This window comes from Protopterus annectens, chromosome 2.part1, assembly GCF_019279795.1.
Source record: "Protopterus annectens isolate FY-2018-M chromosome 2.part1, PAN1.0, whole genome shotgun sequence".
In the NCBI taxonomy this organism is placed as follows: domain Eukaryota; kingdom Metazoa; phylum Chordata; order Ceratodontiformes; family Protopteridae; genus Protopterus; species Protopterus annectens.
In genome coordinates this window covers 1,691,490,266-1,691,510,605 of record NC_056729.1, presented here as the reverse complement: position 1 = coordinate 1,691,510,605, position 20,340 = coordinate 1,691,490,266, and the positions used below count along the sequence as shown (strand labels likewise).

Below are 20,340 nucleotides of genomic sequence, written 5' to 3'. Positions count from 1 at the left end.
CGATCCACAATACAAGAATTCAAAAATGAAAAAATGTGGTTTATGTAGAACCTGCAAATTTATAAATGATGGTCCATATGTAATGGTGCAAAATTTTAACAGCTCTATAAGATGTCCGGGTCATGCTAATTGTAATACTAAGATGGTAGTATATTTAGCAACGTGTTTATCGTGTCCTGCCTACTATGTAAGTAAAACAATAAGGAAATTAAAAGAGCGTGTAATGCAGCACAATAGAGACATTAAAAATAAAAAGGTAACAAGTTCCTTATACTTACACAGTACAACATGCTTGGATTTTAAAAGGTTTATATTTTTCATAATTGATAGGATTCCGGAGAATATTAACAAGGAAGGTGATGTGAACAATTTATTGGAAACAAAGGAATGTTTATGGCAACTCAGGCTTAATGCCAGTAATATGCCTGGTATTAATGAACAAATTTCTATTTCAAGTATTTTAAAGAACAAATCATATTGTATTTAACATATATATTTTACAATAAATAAAAAGAACTAAGAATACATGTATAGTAACTACAATAGATAACACTATTATTTAATACAAACAAAATACGTTTATTCTAATTTATTCAATATTTAATATTTATATTTTATGTATTTATATATATATGAAGAATTGTACAAGTTAGATACATGGTTGAATATATTTATTGTTAGAATGAGAAGTTTTTAGTATTATATATTTTAAACAGATATAGTTTAAGTATTTTAATACATATATTTTTGGAACATTGTATTAATTTATTATTTATTTATTAATTATATACCAGGTCATATTCATGAATTAGGTTTATGTATATGAAATTCATACAAAGGGAATTTCTAAACGGATAGTATTATTTTTATATGTGCTTTTGTTTCTGAAAAACTTTATTGGTTTGTATTACAAGTGAGGCGTTGTGTTGCTAACTTAATTTAATCTAATCTAATTTAATTTAATTAAATGAATTAAGCTAACTAAAGTAATAGGAAAAGAATTTAATTAAAGTAGATATGTGATTGGTTGAAGAAAGATTCGAATTATATAAAATTGAACAAGGTTTTTAAATGTTTTTTTACTCTGATGAAACCCACGGACTGGCTGGGTGAAAGCGCTCAGTGTGTAAACAATAAATTTTGATAAACGGTGATATCAGTCTACGGATTACTTTTATTTTTTATTACTAGTATTTTAGCTGACTGACTGGGTAGACACAAATGTACACCAAGCTTATCTTGTAAGGCCCTGCTTGATTTGGGAGGTAAGCAGTATTAAGTGCTTGACAACATTAGCAAGAATTTGTGAGTTTGTCCAATTAAAGGTGTATATAGTTAGGTATCCTATGGTCAGCCATGATTACTTACAATTTATTATTCCTGTGCAAGATGGGTTGTAGCAGTGTTCAAAAACAAACCAAACTGAAAAAGGACACAAAGTTAATTTTTCTGTCTGCATGTGTGTGTGCAATATAGATATATATATATATATATATATATATATATATATATATATACATACATACATACACGCAGACACATATACATATTTATATATATATATATATATATATATGTATACATATATATAAATATATATACATACATACACGCACACACATATATATATATATATATGTGTGTGTATGTATGTGTATATATATATATATATATATATATATATATATATATATATATATATACATACATACACACACACACACATATATGGATTTACTTCAGAAGCTCGAAGTTTCAAAACTTCGAACGTCAAATGGCTGAGGCCATAAGATTAAAGTTTTGAAACCTAAAATTTTTTTTTTATGTTTTTGCAGGAGGACATGCACCCCCCTAAGCCCCCTGCTAATTAAATATACCAAGTCCAAGATTGCACTACAGGGAGGAAAACGGTAAATATCCCATTCCGCGTTGTACGGCAATTTCCATTCAAAACGTTTGAAGTTTCAAAACTTCGATCTTATGGACTCGGCCTTTTGAAGTTTAAAGTTTTGAAATTTCGATCTTCTGAAGGGGATCTGTGTGTGTGTGTGTGTGTGTGTGTGTGTGTGTGTGTGTGTGTGTGTGTGTGTGTGTGTTCATATATATATATATATATATATATATATATATATATATATATATATATATATGCACACACACACATACAAATTTATACGTGACAATGTATTTTTTGTGTATGTAGCTGTATATTTACATACGTTTTATATTTTTATTTAGAAGTTTTTTTATGCATTTTATTGGAGAAATGGAAGGATGTTTTTACGGATAATATTGCTTTAAGACTACGATGTTTGAGAAAGACTTATGAATAGTTATGAGATGGCAATGGAAGTTGCTTTTGATTGGTTAAGTAATTAATGACTTGTTTTAAATGGGAATGTTTGGCTATATTCTGATAAGTAAATAAAACAGAGGCACAGCAATTCCAGCTATAATGTAAGAATGCTTTAATTTATGAACTTAAATTAACATAAATTAAAGCATTCTTACATTATAGCTGGAATTGCTGTGCCTTTGTTTTATTTACTTGTTTGCGGTTTGGCACAGAGACTACCTTTCTTGTGTTTAGTAGTTTGATTTTGTGGTCATGGATTCTCCATAGTCGTAACTGTGGCAACTGCAATAACCACAGGACCGGTAGTGAAGTGGGAGAAGTTCGTAAACTCATTGGACAGATTTCCGAATTGGTGGGTGTATTGGCGCCATTGACTCAATCATTAATCACGCTTTCTATATGCTCCTCTATTCCCTGTAACCAGGAAGGAAGTATGGGTCCTGCTTTGAAAGAAGGGATGGCTTCTGTGAATGATAAAGTTAGTAGAGGAGAGAACAGTTAGCCTCGTATGGCTAGTTTGGATGGTTTTCCTAATATTTTCTTAACTAGTAACGCCACAACAGCTACAAACGGAACAGTTTCACTACAGTCTAAACAAATAATACGGAAGTGACTGGGACGGCAGTTACTTATAAAGGTACCAACATTAATTTTAAAGATATACTTTAAAATATACTTTAAAGAACTGTTTATACCACAAGTCAATGGTAACAATGACACTTGTGTAGAAATTATCTCAAAGATGGATATTATGCTATTTAAATACAAATCTTGGGAAATGGATAATATATTTTTAAAACATTGTTTAAATTTGAATATTGTTCCCAAGGGTTTGTGTGTGTGTAAGTACCCGAACAGTGTGGTAGATGGTTCACCATTTCACAAAGAATGTAACTGCCGCATTTGATAAATGCAGAGCAGATATTATGTGAGCTATTATTAAAAACAATGAATGTGAGGTGGATAAAATGTATACTTCAACTGAAATTATTAATCAGAAAATTATTAATGATTTATTTTTGGTATTGAAAATGAGAAGGTTAAATACCATGAAATGTTAAAAGATATAGAAATGAGATGTGTAAAGGTACATGAAAGAAAGGCTAGAAAGATAGAAAGGGATATGGTAGAATATAACAACAATGTACAATATCCTAAACCAAAAGTATTGGGAAGAAGTAAAAAATTTTTATTACAGAGGTGATGGATGTAATGTTGATGTACATAATAATGATGTAAATGAAGACCAAAGTGGATTATACAATATGTGTGACCCTTTAGAGTTTCCCTCCCCCAGGAGATTGGAACGGTTAAAGAAACGGAACCTATAAATTACAGAAATGGGAACCATCAGCAAAAAGGGAGGAAGACATACTGGAAACAATAGTTACAGAGGGTATTGATATTAATGATCATTTTTAGTTATAAAGGTTTTAATATATTCAACCTCACTGACACTCCCATTACTAAAGCGCACTTTAATTTATTTACTAAAGGATTCACCTTTATTCCCAGGGTAAGGCTAACATTGTTAACTTACTAGTGGATGTGAAGATGTTCATTAGTAAGAAGAATTTAAAGCTGTTTTTTAATTGTAGGGAGATGGAAAAAGATATTTCTATTTTAAAGAAGAGGAGTATGTTCAATCCACCCCTACACCCACAGCTCAAAAACTTTGAGAATGTATTAGAAAAAGAACTTAGGGAGAAACTCAAATACAATAAAGTGAATTCAAATCTTTCTAAAGAAGAATTGGATATTTTAACATCATGTAAAGAAAATAGAAACCTTAGGATCTTGAAGCCTGATAAGGGGGGGCAGTGTGGTTTTGATGGACCAGAATGCCTATGATGCCAAAATGTTTGAAATGCTTAATGACGAAAATACCTATGAGAGGGTATCTGTGAACGAATTCAACATAGCACACAGGAAACTCACTGTATGTTTAAATAATTTGGTATTAGAGGGTCTAATAGACCTTGAAACTTTTAAGTTTTTACATGTTGAGAAACCTAAAGTTCCCTCTATTTTCGGCGTACGCAAGGTCCACAAAAACCAGAGACCCCCACCTTTAAGACCTATAGTCTCGGGTGAAGGCTCTTTAACAGCTCCCTTAGCCAAGTATATAGATGTCCATTTAAAACAAACAGTGATGGAATATCCCAATATCTTAAAAGATTCATGGGATTTTTTAAGACATATAGATAACACTGACAAGGAGTACACATCTTTCTTTATAACCTTGGACGTGGTGGACCTGTTTACATGTATCCCCCATGATATAGTTTTAGCGTGGTTCGAGGAATTTTTGGAAAATAAAAACGCTATCCCCTTTAAGGTATTACGAACATGCCTAGTACTCATGGATTTAATTGTAAAGATATTTTCAGGGAGAGTACCATAGGCAATTAAAAGGGGTGGCAATGGGTGCACACTGCACACCCACATATGCCAACATTATTTTATTATATTGGGAGAACAAGTTTGTTTGCAATTCAGAGTGCCAACTGTGTTGGAATTATTATGGACGATTTTTGGATGATATATGTCTTTTCTGGAATAGTACAATGGAAAAATTTTCCAAATTTTATGAATTTTAAGTACAAATGAATTTTTTAAGTTTACTTATAATGTTGATCTTGTTGATTTTGATTGCGGTGGTGGTACTGCGGTAGCTTTGTCGCCTCACAGTAAGACGTTGTCCTGTTTGATTCTCAGTTAGAGCGTCTTCTGTGTGGAGACATGCATAAATGGGCATACCATCGTTGAAGGTTGTGCGTCAGGGCCGGCAACTCGGCACATAAAAATCTACTGCTAATCATTAGCGGACTGGAGTTCCACTGTGGCGACCCCTAACCCCTAAAAGCAGAAAGACACAACAACAACTTATAATGTTGATTTCAGTGAGCTTTGTTTTTTAGATGTGAACATTCAGAGAACCAACACAGGTTTTAAATCTAAAATTTATAGGAAAGGAACCTTTTCTAACACATACCTACACTATGTCAGCTCTCACCCGCCACACCAAAAGAATGCAATTGTTAAAGGACAGTTGGTGAGAGCAAGTAGAATGACCTCGATGAGTATGATTTTAAACAAGAATGTGAATACATTGCAAACATGTTTAAGGAAAGGGGGCTATCCAAGTGATCTTTCACAAAACATTATTGAAGAAAGGTGGTTAAGGCAAGGACGACTAGATTTTCACCTATACTAGGAAACATTGATGATGCAGTATGTATATTAAACACAAACAAAGAAAATCATCCAGCCGGGAAGCAGTTGACCATCACATATGATGGGGAGTTTTATTTGGTTAGAAACATTATTAACAAGGAATGGAATAAATTTGCCATTCTAACGGATTTGAAGCTGAACATTGAACAACCTCTTAGATTAACATACAGAAAAGGTCGTAACATTAAGAATATTATAGAAGGAGCCCAATCATAGCTCACATAAATTCCACAAGAAAGGGACAAGTAAGAGTGGAAACTGTCCCTATTGCTGTAATGTGAAGGAAAGTGATAAACTTTTTTTAAAAAGTAGAGGTAGACTTATTACAGCTAAGGGCTTTGCAAATTGTAATACTAGTGGTGTAGTATATATTGCAGTATGTGAAGCATGTGATTCCTTCTATATTGGTAAAACTGAGAGAAAGTAAAGCAAAGGATATATAAACGTAATTATGACATGAGGAAAGGAAATGTTAATTATGTTTTATACAAACACACACTAGTATGTGATCAAGTGAAATTTCAGTTCTTTGTTATAGAAGTGGTTCCTGTAGATCCTAGGGGAGGACCATGGGAAGCTTGTTTAGAATACAAAGAGTTATATTGGCAAATAATATTAGATGCCAGTAGCCCCCCTGGCCTGAATTAAATGTTTTCCATAAAACCTGTTTTGAAATTAAGATCTGCAAAATTGTAATATAATATATATATTTTTATAAAATTTTTAATTAATTTTATGTTGAATGTTGAATAATAACATCCATTATTAAAATGAAAAACATTTATACCTATTCTAAAAACCAATTGTACCTTTTGTATTAATTTTATGAATTATCACCACAAGATGGTGCTATTGCACAAAATTCTTATCATAGTATTCAGGAGCTTTTATAAAAATTTTTGTATCTGTTTTAAGTTATATATTCTTTAACATTTGTATATGTTATTTATATAACTTATTTATATGTTTTACATGTACTATTTATGTTATATGTATTACCTATTGTCTGATTTTAGCAACAGTTGAAATTTTATAGTAGAAGCCTTTCTTTTATATTTATGCTGTTCAGCATTATTTATTCAATTAAGTGTGTTTAATGGGTTGGAAGACTTGATTAGTATAGCAATAACCCGCTTGGTGGTAATGCTTACCCACGGTTGGCGTGGTTTGGTCCCGGGGCTAAGCCCGAGGGACCAAACAAAGCCAACCGAATTTACATTACCCACACCCAGAAGTGGGTTATTGCTATTATACCATGACATTATTTAAGAAAAGAAACTGTTACTTTTCTTAAATAATGGCATAGTATAATGCCTGTTTACTGCCCTTCCGCAGATGTCTGGCATCCGCGGTAGTTCTGATGTACTGCGCGCCGCGCAGTACATCAGAGTTGTAAAGCAACGAGAAAGAAGATCTCCGTTGTTTTATGTTGCTATGTTAAATGAGTTTAACATAGCGAGACAGTTTTAAAATAAGCAACGGACATCTCCGTTGCTTATTTTAAAACTGTCTCGCTATGTTAAACTCATTTAACATAGCAAGACACTAAAAAAAAGCAACGGAGATCTTGCTTTCTCCGTTGCTTTTTTTTAAAACACTGTCTCGCTATGTTAAACCCTTTTAACATAGCGAGACAGTGTTTTAAAAAACCGAGTTATACTAATGGAAAAAAGTCCGGGCAACCGGACCTTTTTCCATTAGTATATCTCGATTTACAACGGGCACGCTGGCCAATCAGCGTGCACGTTTTGGGGGGGTCATGGTATAAATTAAATTAAATCACATACGTGTATATATAGGGAGGAATTGATGTAGTTACTTCATTCTGATGAAGTTAGCTGACGAAAACGTAAAGGTTAATTGTTGCAGCGTTATTTTGTGTGAAGTTTACCTTCTGTGGTTCGTAAATTAAAGCATTCTTACATTATAGTTGGAATTGCTGTGCCTTTGTTTTATTTACTTGTTTGCGGTTTGGCACAGAGACCACCTTTCTTGTGTTTAGTATATTCTGATAAGTGCTTTCATTCATGACATATTTCACTTAACAGTTTGTTTTATTATTTTGCAGTTTGACATTCAGCAGTTTCCAATTTCTATAATTTTAATAATGCTGGTAAAGTTTATTAGGTTTTGAAGAGAATGAACCCTACAGTATCCCATATGCAACTTTCCCCTTCTTCACTTTAAAGTTTATTTAGTGTGTGCCCTCTTGGCTAACCTTAGTTTATCTGGTTTATTTGGGGCAGTAGAACTAAGAATTATGACAGTTGGCTGGTGGGATTGATTTTTCAAAATGTGCATTGTGGGTACTGACATAAACTGAGCTAATAGTTCAGTCCACTTCAGAAGTCTGTCTCAGAGATTTCCATGTAGACACTTGTCAGAGCTGTGTGATGTAGGGAAGCACTGTGCAGTGTTTGAGTTGCAGGATAAACATTCTTTTCAGGTTTGTTGTATTTCACATAGCTACACAAAAACTGCACACCTATTGTGCTCCTTCCCTGATGATGTTCGTAGTCTTTTAATAGTGCATGATGGAAGTTTTTTAAAACTTGTCTCAGTTTCATAGTTGCTGGTACTATGCTTTTGATGGCTGCTTATGTACATAATAGCAGCTGCCACTTTACAGGCATAAACCAGGATGGCGATTTGCAGAATTCTGTATGCAGTAACAGTAACGGTCAGGGTATTCAAGTAGTACACAATGACAGTGTGTATGGGGGGATTTAGCCCTTAGCAGCCAGATGACTAAACTAAAACACCAAGAAATGTGTATGGCTTGTGCACTGCTCTGCCTTAATGTGTTGCTGTCATATAATGGCATTATTTTAAAAAATAATGTCTTGGCTTTTAAATGTCATTAAAATGTGATGCCAACGTCATTCCTTGTCCATCTCTTTTGAGCTGATGGAAGTCAGTGGTGGTGATTTTAAGAGGCATTGCATGTGCCAATGAATGTTTTAAGTGCATTCACTGTATGTTAAGCTACTACTGCATTTCTGACAGTTAAAGCAATGGGGTGAAAGGAAAGGGTATTGAACATACAGGATGGATGCACTTTAGATTTGTAAGGCAAAAAGATGCAAAGATACAATTAAATCATTACAAGAAGAGAGATTACATTAAAAGTAAAATGTTTTGAATATTTTGCGACTTTATGTTTGATTCCTGCAATGTTATGTTGCAGTGCTGTTGTCAAACTTATCTGTCCTGCTGTATCAAGCGAAACCTTTCAAATGGAATGTGATAGGGAGTAGAGTCTTTAAATCATGTTTTGCATGGCAGTGACTCGTGTTGGTTCTTCTTAGCTACAACAGAGATTTGAGAATACTGAGGCAAAGCTTCCGTGTTATTTCTTGAATGCCGACTTCTGTTACACAGCATAACTTTCTGTTCTGCATTTAATAGTAGAGACATCAGTATATCTAAGAGTTGGAGTATGAAACTAATTTTGTTTTAATTTTTTTTTAACAGGTGTTGATACAATGTCTAGCTATGAGCAAATTCTCCACTTAATCCGTTATAGAAATTGGCACACTGCATCCCTGTTTGATAGAAAATTTAAACTTGTTTGCTCAGAACTGAATGGACGTTACATCAGCAATGAGTTCAAAGTTGAGGTAAGTTTGTCTGTAGTGGGGGAGTTTTCCAGTTAAATAGATGTCATCATCTTTTTTCCAACAAAGTGTAAGAGCACCTTCAAATCAGTTCTGAAGCATGTTGTGTTTGCCATGTTTCCCATTGTCTGTCTACTGTGTCTGATGTTCATGTAACATACTATAATTGTTGTAGTTTAGTGCCCAAGAGGTCACTAACATGTTACTAAGCAGAAAAGAAAAGAAAAATGGTACCGTTTCCACTTCTGGACAAGTACTTGTTGCATTGTATACTAGGTGAGCAGTCCAGCACTTCAGTGATCTTCTCTCAGACGTAATGCAGGGAGTTGTGAAACAGTATTGGCAGTCTCTGTAGTGAGATCCAGTGCAGTAAAATAATAGTAATTTGGTGCCAGCTGTGCAAATAGAGAGAATTCACTCTCATAAATGCAGCTATGCATAGGGACCTAACCGGTATTAGACGTTTTCAGCCCAGCTTGCCACCCCCATAGTGCCTTTTTAGGCAGTGTCTCAAGGACAAAATTCCTTACATAAAAACTCCATCTAAAAACACCTCAGGGTTATGCTGCTAAACGCTAGGAGTCTTAACACAAAACTGCATTCACTGGAAGCTGTCCTCACCTTGGAAGACACAGACATTTGTGCTGTCACAGAGACCTGGTTCAAGGCTATGGAGAGCACCCTGGCAATGTTGGGTTACACCTCCTCCCACACGTTCAGACCTCAAACTGAAGGCGAGAAAACTAAAGGAGAAGTGGTGTATTGCTTTTCACTAAAGATAAATACACCTCCAAATTGGTTAAACAGTATGAATCCCTAGAGACGCTTCAGGTGCAATTAACGGTTGGTAGGATACCTGTTCAAGCCACTGCCAGCTACAGGGCCCCCTCCATGAATCAGGACACCCACTCTGCCTATTTGGATCTACTTGAGTCTGTCAAGATACATCTGAACACTATGGTTTTGGGTGACTTGGCGGACTGTTGTAGTACCCCCAATGTGAGGTCCTCCCTCATGAGATCTGACCGCAGATCTAATTCGAAGTAACTGTCACACTTAACCCCCCCCCAGCAGCAACTAAACTAAAAAACTTCTCCCAAGCAGATTATACCCTTTTTATGGAATGGTAAAAATAGCTTCAATGCACCTCTTCCCTCAGATGAAACTGGCAATTATGCTGAGCTCTATTCTAGTGCTTTATATGAACACCTGTATACCTGCAATGACTTGGCTGTACCTGATAGGACCAAAACAAGCCCCTCAAGGAAGAACAAACCTGCCTGGTGGACAATTACCATTAACAGGCTTTACAATAAGATGAAGAAATTGCTGTCTAAGAGTAAAGGGATCGAGTCCTCTTCGACTGGAAAAACTCCTTCCTCAACTTAAACAAGCAAATAAGACTTCTTGTGAATTTTTCCAAAGCAAATGATGAGTCCAAATTAGCTTCCTCAACAAAGGACAACCACAAGGCATTTCTATAGTTACATCCATAACCTAATAAGAAGGCCCAGATTTGTGCCGAAGTGGTAGTTAATGATACCACATATACTGAGCCTGTGGATATAGCTAACTTGTTCACAGACAGGTTCTGTGAAAACTTCACTCCCCTGTCTCCGCCACACGTACCCCATGACATCCCTACCACCTGTCCCCTACCTTGTGTCTCGGTAAAGAGTAGGTCGTAAGTGCCCTCTCTAAGGGTAGAGTCACAGTATCTATGGGACCTGATAACATCCCATGCTGCATCCTACATGGGCTCCAACATGAATTAGCAACACCATTGGGTGCTGTTTTCAGTCATAGTCCAAACACTGCTTTTGTACCAGCTGATGGAAAACACCCCCATTATTCCCTTGCACAAAGGTGGTGCTTCTACTAATCCTGGGAACTGTAGACATATTAGCCTGACTAGCCTTATCTTCAAGGCCTTGGAGTGAATCATCATGGACCTTACCAACAAAGATATAGGTAATCTGCAAACACTTGACCCTACTCAGTTTGGTTTTGTCAAATGGAGGTCATGCCTGTTAAACCTGGTGGATGACTTTGAGATGGTCACCAAGGCCTGGACAGTGGGAAGTCTCTGCATACAGCCTACCTGGACTTAGCCAAGGCGTTTGACACCATCTCCCATTCAGGCATCATTGACAAACTCACCCAACTAGGCATCAACCCTTATATCGTTAGATGGGTCGCTAACTGGCTCACTGATGGAACTCGTGTAGTCAAAATAGGGGAATCCACCTCCAATAGCAGACCTGTAACCAGTAGTGTTTCATAGGGATCAGTCCTGGGACCTCTACTGTTTGCGGTCCATTTCTCCGAAGTACAAGCAAAAACTAAACGTGTGGCTGACAACGTTTGCTGATGATTGCAAACTGGGAGCGGTCATAGAATCTCCAAATGATGTCAACATCTTACAAGAGGGTCTTTGGTGCCAAAGTCATGGCCTTAAACTCAATGCAAAAATGTATTATCATTCCTTTCGGTAAATCTGATGTTTCTGCTAACTACCACATCAATAGCAACACCTTAAGTACACACTCAGTGGTGAGAAACCTGGGCACACAGGTTGACAGCAACCTTACCTTTGACAACCATGTCTCCACAGTGGTAAGAGTGGCTTTCTATGTTGCTCATCTTGTAAGTAAGGGCATTGCCTCCAGAAAAAAAGAGGTTATAACCTCCCTGTACTCTTCCCTCATCAGACCAATAATTTAGTAAAACGCCGCTTTTTGTTATATACCTTTCCAAGCACCTGCAGCAATTGGGAGAGACCACAAAGATTCCTCACAAGGAAATTCAAGGTGTCCAGCATTTGTCCTATGTGGATCATCTGGAATCACTTTATTCTGTTTCATACAGACTACTCAGAAGCAATCTCTGCCATGCATATAAGGCAATCTCTAATCCTGGTTTACTGGAAATGCTGCATATCTGCAAGCAAGTCAAATGGTACACAGGTTACCTTCTCTAAATACCTTAACCTGGTATGTGACATTAATAGAACCTGCTGGAGGGGCAGGTTTGTCTCCCAATCTTTGCAACAGACTCCCACTTCATGTCAAATAGAGTACCTCTTTGGCTTTCTTCAAATGCAGTCTGGAAGACTGCATAGGTGACTGTATATTCACCCCTGGGGTTCTGTGTCCCTCTTGGACAGGGGCAGTAGGTGCTGATCATGGAAAAAGGGTTAGAACCTGGCTAGGCTTATAAGGGCCCTAGGGCCATTAGCCTAGTAACTTCGTATGATCCTATGGAGGAGCAGTACTTTGCAGGATTCTGCTTACTTACTCTGTGGTCCTGCTGGGAGATTGAAGCTGTTACAGTGCATTGTTGGCTGGAGGGACATAATTGTGAGGAACAGATGGTCTGAGCTGAACCCATGTGATAAATTATCTGATATCTGTGATAGCTGTAGATAGTCCTTTATAGTACTGTGTTCATATTCTTGCTGTTTGTAAATATACTTTGTCCCATAGCAAGTTCTCAAAGGCTGATAAAGTTTGTATCTGAGGCCATCTGTTCTGCAGAGTGTGGAGAAGAGAGATGGTGCTGAGATGTCAGCTGATCATCCTATGAGAGTGAGTTGGGCCAAGCAGAGCCAAGCAGAATGGGGGGGGGGGTAGTAGTTTGACAGAAATGAGAAAGATTTGTACTGAGGATGACTTGGGAGCTTTGTATGGTGAGTTTAACTCTCACCTCTTAAACAGCTTTTTCCTTATACTAGATGAGGTTTAGGATGTAGAGTCCACTGCAGTTAAAAAGTAGTCAATAATGGTCTTGGTGGGAGCTGCTGCTGGACACTAGTATTAAAGAAACACTCAAGTTAAAGAAAGAGACCTTCCATGCAGTATTAGCAGGGATGGTAGGGTAAGGGATTTCTAGAGTTGACCAAAACCCCAAGAAGTAGTTGAGTGTAGGCCTGGACCTGATAAGAGTGTGACAGGACCTAGAGAAAGACTTTTGGATAGTTTGAAGGAGGTTCTGGCAAATCAGCTCTCTATTGAGGAAGGCATTTTTCAGACTGTTCACAGCAAGATTGGAGAAATGCTCACCTCATTGAGGAGAAATTATTGGAAAACGGAAGAATCACGTTGAAAAATTCTGGAAAACTGGTGATGTCCTCATTTGACTAGGCAGCACTGGAAAGATCTGGCTGGATGTTCTCCGTTTCTTTATGTGAAATCAAAGATTTGTGACATTTGAGCTTCTCTGTGATGAGTAAGCAAGTGGGCCCATTCTTTTCTAATTAGAGTTCATTTTGTATGGATTGATTCGCCTTTATTCCAAGTATGTGAAGGAGTCAGACAGATGGTGACATCAGCCCAGCAGCAACTGGCTCAGCTTAATGTCTGTCCAAGCATTGGACCTCAGCCTACAGCACAGTTACTTGGAATTATGAGTGCAGCAGTGACCACACTAAAACAGCTATTATGTTAATTTGGTTACTCAATTATCATCTTTTTTTCACCCAAGAATGGTAGTGTTATAGGTGCTGGTGAGGTGATACTAATTGCAGAGAATGTATCCCTCTCATGGATCTTACAGTATCCAATCCTTATTACCAGGTCCACTTCAAACCAGACTTCAGGTTAGCCTTTAATTCATATAGCCAAACCTATGATGTTAAGTTGTCCCATCGTGCCTTTGTTCTTGCTTTTTGGGTTCAAAGCCGATCCTCGGCTCTGACTCGGCCTACTTCTATAGCTCGAGAGCTATTTACTGGCTCGAGGCTAACCCTTATCCCAGAATGCCCAGCGTCAGCTACCCAGATCTCGTTTGCTGCTTCAGCTGCGAGGTTGCTTCATTACTGGCTCAGACTTAGTATAATTTTTTCTATGATTATAATTGTTGTTTATTCTTAAATTTTGTCAAGTTTTTGTCTAGATATAGTTCTTTATCACTTATCGCCTTTCTTGTGTGTTGTAGCTTTGTTGTCCGTCACTCTCGCAGGCTTTCTGTTTCCCCTGAACTCGTTTAAATTAGAGAGCCCCCCCCCCCCCTTAGGACAGCCGTTTAAATTAGAGCCTCTCCTTTCTGTTCCTTAACTATACAAAAAAAAAAAAACAGTTTTTTAGTATAGTAGTGTAACCTGTCTAAAGAGGCCAAAGTTTCTGACTTCAAAAAGTGTGACCCATGCTGTCAGAAAATGTCTCTGACAGATGGGCACACTAGCTGTGTTTATTGTTTAGGGGCTGTGCACCTGCAGGACTCCTGCTCTATCTGTCATGCATTTAATCCAAAGGTCCTGCAGGAGCGCAAAAACAAATTAATCCTTCGAGGATTACTGAAACCACAGGATTCCCCGGCTAAAGGTTCTCAGCCAGTGAAATCCTCGGTCTGTCAAGCCATTGGCTCCATCCTCGAAACCGACTTCTGGGTTTGAAGAACCAAGTTTGTCGGTGCCAACTAGCATTGACAAGTCATCTCCTCCCTTGGCTCCAACTGCCACCTCGGAGCTGTCTCGGAGCAACAAGCAAGCAAGGTCTCCTTTATTGGAGCCGATCCGCTCGGTGCCACAGTCACCCTTATTAGGAAGTGAACGCAGTCATCGCTCTTCCTTCCACTCCTCTCAATTCTCCAGGTTATCGGATAAAGACTTGGAGAGAATAGTCAGCAGGTTGCTTAAATCACAGGCCCTTGTGAAATTACTTTCCAGCCCACCTCAGCAGGTTGTGGCTCCATCCACCTCCATCTCCATTCCTCCTCCGACTACACTTAGTTCGGAGCCGGAGACCATGGACAGTAGAACCGACTGCACCAATCACCTCCTCTTTGGTTCCGATGTCGGCTCCGATCACCTCGATTGTTCCGTCCATCGAGGGATCTGGGCGTTGAAGCTCTCTCGTCGGCTCCGAGGGGGGAAGTGGCATCGGTCCCTTGTCCGACCCTGCTCTCTCTCTCGGAGCTTCGGCGCAGATGAGCTTTGTTCCCACATCGGCTTCGGAGCCGTCGCCCTCGACGCAGAGGAGAAGGACTCCCGTTTTTTCGGAGCCGGACCTTTCTTTGCCTAAGGATCGTGATGCCTTCGAGGTCATGTGTAGTGTGCTGTACCCTGAAGCAGCCCTACTATCAGCCCCATCGGCTCCTTCTCTTGTGGTGCCTGTGCCAGCCTCTGCTCCTCCTCCTGCCCAGAAGCGAAGGACACCCCATTGGGTGACCCCTCTTCTTCCGAAGCCTCCCCTGATCACTCAGAGGAGCCTCCTCGGAAGAAGAAGTGTAAGAGGAAGCACCTAGACTCCCCTGAGTCTGTCACCTCAGATACAGACCTGGATGAATCAGAAGGGTCCCCCAGGTCCCCCTCTGAAGATGTTTTCCTTTTGGACATCCTTGAAATGTTTAGGCAGAGGGGTGGCTGGTCTTCCCTAGCCCCTACCAAGAACAAGTCTGTATACCTGGAGGCATTCGGTTCCTGACCCTTCACCACCTGGGTGTCTCCACCTTTCGTTCCACTTATGTCTGTAGTGGCTCTAAAGGCTTGGTCAGCTTCGGATTCTGTGGAACCTACTCCGAGGAGACCAAATAAGTTCATAACAGCCCCCAGGACAAACAATTTCTCTTTAAAGGTGTGCCAGTTGATGCCATGGTGGTAGCAGCAGCCACCAAGAAAGAATTAGCAGAAACTTCTTTGTCTGTCCATCCACCAAACAGAGTCTAGGACGATGGACAGATATGGGAAGCAAATGTTTTCCTCAGCGACCTTCTCAATGAGGTCCCTGAATTATCACTCTCATTTTACATGACTTCAAAGGGATCTCCTAAAAGAGCTTGGAGATGCCCTACAAGATCCTACAGCCGAGGGAGCATCAGCCGAAATAGCTTCCCAGATTGCGACTCTTAATTCTATAATCAACTCCTCCATGAGGCTGATTTCCTATGCATCCGATGGAGCGAGCAGAGCCGCAGGTGCAGGAGTGGCTCTCAGGAGACATGCTTGGCTACGGCTGTGTCAATTTGCGGAACCCTTTCGGGCGTCCTTCACAAATACTCCCTTTGATGGTGCCTTGCTTTTTGGGCCTCAGGTGAAAGACATGCTTACCAGGTGCGAGCAGGAAGGCAAGACTCTCTCTGCTGTGGGAGTCTGTTTTTCCACTCCTAACAGACTTTATCTCAAAGGTTAGAAGGGTGGAAAGATGTGGTTTTGGAAGTCCCGGGGACCCTTGCCTGACACGTGGTGATTTTTTTCCCCCGGGGCAGAGGGGAAACAACAACAATGGCAGACGCCGCCCTCGTAGCAGAGGGGGACTGCAAAATCAGGGTGACAGAGAAACTTTCTCTGCTAAACCCTTCCAGCATCCCTGATGGATTGTCTGACTGCTCACCTCTGGAGGCAGTCGGGGGAAGACTTTCCCTGTACCCAAAAGCCTGGCAAAATATAACGAGACAAATGGGTACGATCATATCTGGAGGTTACAAAATCCCCTTTCATCAACCCCCTCTAAAGTCAAAAAAGTCCATCCCAGATGTCCCACCCAATCTAAGGGATCAAGCAGTTGTTCAAGTTTCAAAACTGCTAGAAAAAAGAGCCATTCAGGAAGTCCCCGCAGACCAACTAGGATCCGGAACTTACTCAAGATTCTTTTTAGTACCAAAAAAGACAGGGGACTGGAGACCAATACTGGATCTCAGCAGATTGAACAAATCTGTACAAAAAGAAAAGTTCCGGATGGTAATACTGCAGTCCGTTCTCCCCTTTCTGGGTCAGGACAACTGGATGTGCTCCATAGATCTTCAGGATGTGTACTACCATATCAAAATTGACAGACGCTCCAGGAGATTTCTTCGCTTCCGGGTAGGGGCCAGTCATTATCAGTTCAGAGCTCTACCCTTTGGTCTCACCACAGTCCCCAGGGTGTTCACCAAATGTATGGCAGTAGTCACGGCTCACCTGAGACGTCAAGGATTCCAGGTGTTTCCCTATCTAGACGACTGGCTCCTAACTGCTACCACCAGGCATCAACTCTTAGAGGCACGGGATTATACAATATCAACCTGCACCCAACTAGGCATTACAGTAAATTTTTAAAAAATCTGCCTTGTTGCCCTGTCAATCTGTTACATATATAGGAGCAGAATTAAACCCAAAACAGATGTTTGCAAGGTTACCTCAGGAAAGAGTTTTCTCTATTCGCCAACAAGTGTCATTTCTAATGCAGAGCAGAAAGGTCCAAGTCAGACATGTCCTGCAACTTCTAGGCTCCATGGCAGTTGCCATTCTTCTTCTACCATTAGCACATTACCACATGAGAGTCCTTCAGTGGCTTCTCTTCATGCAGTGGTCCTTCCAGGAACTACCCATGTCTCACATGATCCTGATTACAGAAACATGCAAAAGACACCTCTCTTGGTGGATGGTCTCCCCACTGGTGACTCAGGGCAGACCTTTCATTCAACCTCCTCCGGTAGCCACAGTGACCACGGATGCCTCCCTGATAGGGTGGGGGGGCATTATCTAGGCAGAGCAGTCCAAGGCATGTGGCAACCTCACAAGTACCATCTGCATATCAATGTCCTAGAGATGAGAGCAGTGCTTCTAGCATTGCAAGCTCTTCAAGACTCTCTTCCTTCCGGGACTGTTGCGATCCAAACAGACATGTCAGTTTTGTGGTACATCAACAAGTAGGGCAGGACCAGGTCCTACCCCTTGTGTCGAGAAGCCCTCAGGCTATGGCAATGGGCGATTTCCTCCAAACGTTTTCTGACATCAGTGCACATCCCTGGGAAATCCAGCGTAATAGCGGACAGGCTCAGCAGGGTTATCCTCATGCCTCACGAGTGGTCTCTGAATCAAGAAGTTGCAGACCTTATCTTCCGCAAATAGGGCCAGCGTTGCTGCAATCTATTTGCCACCCCCCTCAACAACAAATGCAGCAGCTACTTCTCCCAGCTTCCTCCTCCAGGTCAAACTCCCAGGGATGCTCTAGTCCATGATTGGCCTCAGGGACTCCTTTATGCATTTCCCCCTTTTCCCCTAATTCCAAGACTCATACAGAAAACAAAATCGTTGGGTTGCAAAATGATCCTCATTGCCCTCTATTGGCCTTGACAGATATGGTTTCTGTTCCTGCACCTTCACCTTCTAGACCAGCCTTGGGTTCTGGACCCAGTGCCAGATCTGTTGATTCATCAGTCACGCGGGTTACATCAATCCCTTCAGACTCTCAAGCTCACAGCTTGGTTTCTCCACTTCCTACCTTAGCCAGGCTTCCAAGTATCTCCCTAGCAGTTCACAATATTATTGTATCCTCCCATAAGTCAACTACAAGAAAGACTTATGCTAGCAAATGGAAAAGATTTTCTTACTGGGGCTGGGCAGAATCTAGAAACTTAGACCCCTTTTCAGCCCCAGTCCATCAAATTCCAGAATTTCTAGCAGAGCTTTTTCAGTCGGGTGCGGCTGCTGCTACCATCAGGGTACAACTGGCAGCCATATCTAATTTTCATATTGGAATTCTTAATTCTAGCATAATGTCTCATAAGCTCTGCAAAGCCTTCATGAGAGGAGCATCTCATCTTAGACCCCCAGTAAGGTATCCACCTCCTCCTTGGGATCTCAATTTAGTTTTGACTTCTTTGATTCTGCCTCCCTTTGAACCAGTAGCTTCTTGTCACTTAAAATTGCTTTCTTGGAAAACACTCTTTCTAGTTGCTATTACCTCAGCTAGACGTGTTTCAGAACTCAGCACTCTTTGTTCGTCCTCCATATATGGTGTTTCACAAAGATAGAGTTTCTCTGAGAACCAACCCATCCTTCATACCAAAAGTCTGTTCAGAAAACAATTTAAATCAATCAATCGATCTCCCAGTCTTCTTTCCCAAGTATAGCAACAAGGCAGAATACAGTCTTCACCAACTGGATGTGCACAATTACATTTTTACCTCCATAGGACCAAAGAGCTAAGAAAGTCAGACCAATTATTTCTCTCCTATGCTCACAATAAGCAAGGCCTTCCAGTTTCTAAGGTAACCTTATCCAAATGGTTATCTGACACCATTGCCTTTATTTATCAGTTAAGGCATAAACATTTACCAGCAAAACCGAAAGGTCATTCTACTAGAGCATTAGCCACATCTGTAGCCTTTCAATCTAAATTGCCCATAGACTCAATTTGTGCAGCTGCCACTTGGGCAAACCCTCATAACTTTTGTCTCTCATTACAAAGTGGATGTGGTCTCCCAGAGCAGGGCTTCCTTTGGTTCCACTGTTCTGAAGAGTTTGTTCCAATGAGCCACCTGGGGTCTTTAGGTGTTAGGGATGCTGTCCCAAACAGCAAGAATGAAGGCGAGATGTGACAACTTAACATAAAGAAGTTATGTACCTACCATAACATTCCATGTTCGTTGTCTGTCATCTCGCCTTCCTTCTTGCGTCCCTTCCTGGTGGATTGAGAGGAGTTCACTATGGTTTCACTGGCTGATTTCCTTTTTCTTGGTTCACATGCCAGGTAATTTTTTGACAGTTTACTCTGATCTGTTATTTTGGTATATCAGTTTTAGGTTACTGGTTACTTTAGGATCGCGCACACTAGACATATAAACAAGATCTGGGTAGCTGACGCTGGGCATTCTGGGATAAGGGTTAGCCTCAAGCCAGTAAATAGCTCTCAAGCTATAGAAGTAGGCTGAGTCGGAGCCAAGGATCGGATCCGAACCCAAACAGCAAGAAGGAAGGCGAGATGAAGGACAAATAACATGGAACGTTATGGTAGGTACATAACTTCTTTTTACAGGTTTTGAGAAAAACCTCTTCAATTGTGAGATGAGGAGCTTCTATGGACTCTGTCATGGTTGAAGGAATTGTGTACCTTTGGAAAGGGGTGATGTCCTTCAAGAATGCATCTGCAGTCATAACATATGGGTTGTCCTGCCTCAGGCAGCCCTCGGTCGGCCGGATTCCAAAGTCTGGGTCCGGCGTCGGCTGGTGTCGCCTCCTCTCCGACGGCAGAATGGCTGGAGTATAAAGGCATCGGCCGACGCCATCTTCTTCAGTCTTTCTTGCCGCGCGGTGCCCGAAGCAGAAGCAGTTCGCAAGTGCCGGTCAGTCAGCTCCTGTGTTTTCAGTACCGAAGTCATCTAAAAGCTAAGTACCCCGTTGGGGAACATTTTTTCTTGCCTCAGCCGATG

General features: G+C 40.2%; 1 protein-coding gene across 1 annotated transcript in view; it reads left to right on the top strand.

Moving 5' to 3' along the window:
• The window catches only part of CLSTN1 (calsyntenin 1), a gene marked incomplete in the record, with an annotated part of 1,072,885 nt that overhangs the window by 809,537 nt on the left and 243,008 nt on the right, over positions 1 to 20,340 (top strand). The window contains 1 exon segment of the mRNA XM_044063129.1: positions 9,068 to 9,213. Coding sequence (XP_043919064.1) covers positions 9,068 to 9,213 — 146 coding nt within the window.